Source organism: Plasmodium reichenowi, chromosome 8, assembly GCF_001601855.1.
Source record: "Plasmodium reichenowi strain SY57 chromosome 8, whole genome shotgun sequence".
NCBI lineage: Eukaryota > Apicomplexa > Aconoidasida > Haemosporida > Plasmodiidae > Plasmodium > Plasmodium reichenowi.
This window is the reverse complement of record NC_033653.1, coordinates 372,736-374,930: the sequence shown is the minus strand read 5'-3', so window position 1 is coordinate 374,930 and position 2,195 is coordinate 372,736. Positions and strand designations below refer to the sequence as shown.

General features: G+C 14.6%; 1 protein-coding gene across 1 annotated transcript; it reads left to right on the top strand.

Annotated features, from left to right (window-relative positions):
- On the top strand, nucleotides 1-1,167 carry PRSY57_0810000 (hypothetical protein; the record flags this gene model as incomplete). Its single annotated transcript, XM_020114714.1, has 6 exons — nucleotides 1-11; nucleotides 237-322; nucleotides 422-473; nucleotides 651-682; nucleotides 852-972; nucleotides 1,113-1,167. Coding segments are annotated over 6 exons (357 nt in total), but the record flags the coding sequence as incomplete, so codon positions are not given.
- Nucleotides 1,168-2,195: the final 1,028 nt, after the last annotated feature.

The following is a 2,195-nucleotide window of genomic DNA, read 5'->3' as shown; positions in this document are numbered from 1 at the left end:
GTAAAAGTAAAGTAATAATTAGAAAATTTCAATAAAAGAACAAAAGAAAAAAAAAAAAAAAAGAACATAAAATAAAATAAAATAGGACATACGATATAAAATGAATAATATATTAATATAAATAAATACATATATACATATATATCATAAATATATATATTTTGTTATATTTCCTTTATTGTTAGTTTTCCTTTCTTATTTATATAAAACATAAAAATATTAATTTTTTTTATTAGTAGAGAGATATTAAATTCTCAGGAAAAAGAAATTGTATATGAGAATAAATATGTACCTCATACGATAGCTGTTCTAGTTGCTCTTGGTATTATGAATATATATAAATATATTTATAATTATAAATAAGAATATGTGTATAAGTTTTTGCTTAATATGTTCTTTTATTTTTTAATTTTTATTATAGGAATTCAAACATCTTTTCATAATATGAAGAGACTGAAAGTTTTTCGTTTTAGGTTATTAATATAAATTAAAAAAAAAAAAAAAATTATAAATAAATAAATAAATATATATATATAAATAAATATATATATATATATATAATATACTTCATCTATGTGTTGTCTTTCAAGACATTATTTTAATATTATTTGTTTAAAATATATATATATATATAAACATATTTTATTTAGACCATATCTTCCAATATCTTTTGGAATAATAAGTAATCAAAAAAAAATGAAACAAATAACCCCATAAAAAATACACAAGCCAATATATATATAATATATATATATATATATATATATATATATATATTTATATACTTCTATGTTGTAAAAAGAAACGAAGAAAAATATTTAATTACAAAATATATATTTTTTTCTTTTCAGCATCTTGTTCATTTTTATATGTGCATAACCTATATATGAGTCGTAAAACTATTAGTAACTTAATTCACCTATATTTAATGTCCTCAAACGAAAAGGGAGTATCCAATAAAATCGATCAAATGTAATATAAAGAAAATAAATATATAAATAAAATTATAAATATATATATAAATATATATATAAATATATAAATAAATAAATAAATAAATAAATATATATATATATATATATATATCAATATTCTTCTTTTTTTCTTTGTAGATATAAAACAGAAGAACCTAGTGATTATTTATATTTAACAAGAAATATTTCATGATAAACATTTTGTATTTCTTGTATTCATTTTAACTATAATTACACTTTTTAATATGAATATGTCCATTTTATTTCATTTCTCATACGTTACTTCAATTATTTTTCAAAGGAAAAAATAAAAAGTTTAATATCAAGTTTGAATTTTTTACAACAAAAAGAAAAAAAAAAAAAAAAGAAAAGAAGAAAAAAAAAAAAAAAAAGAGAGAAATATAGAATAAAGGATGTGCAAATAAAAATAAAACAAATAAATTTAACGTTTAATTTTATTTCGAATTATTCTCTATATATAGATATATTAATTTATTTACTTATATATAGGTATGAATTATTTGTTTACTATATACTACAAAGTATAAATATATAATGTATACATCATTAACTAAAATATAATATTTTAAAATTTATACATTTATTAATATAAAAGTTTTAAATAATAATACAATTTATGTTTTAATTATTTGTGATATGTAGATTAATTTTTTTTTCTTTTTTTTTTGCATATATTTTTTTAATTTTTTTTTACTCTTGTAAATAATATTTTAATTATATATATATGTATATATACATAAATGTACATATATATAAAAAATGATTAACATTTTTGTACAAATAGTTTTGTTAAGTAATATTTTGAAATATAAAAAAATATAACTTAAAAACAATTATTTATTATTAACACATGTAAACGCATATTTATGAAATACATATATATATATATATATATATATATATATTCATAAACTCATTATTATTATTTATACATATATAAAAAAATATACCCAAAATAAAAAGGATCATTTTTTCAAAGGATTATAATTCAAGTATAAAAAAAAAAATTATATATACAAAATAAATTAAGGGGTTCAAATATATAATATATATATATATATTGTAAAAATACGTAATAATAGAATTAATGGTAAAATAAAACATTGTGTGTTGTTTTTTTTTTTTTTTTTTCTTATCATAAGGATAGGATGTATATATAGTATGTATTATATATATATATATATATATATATAAATGTTT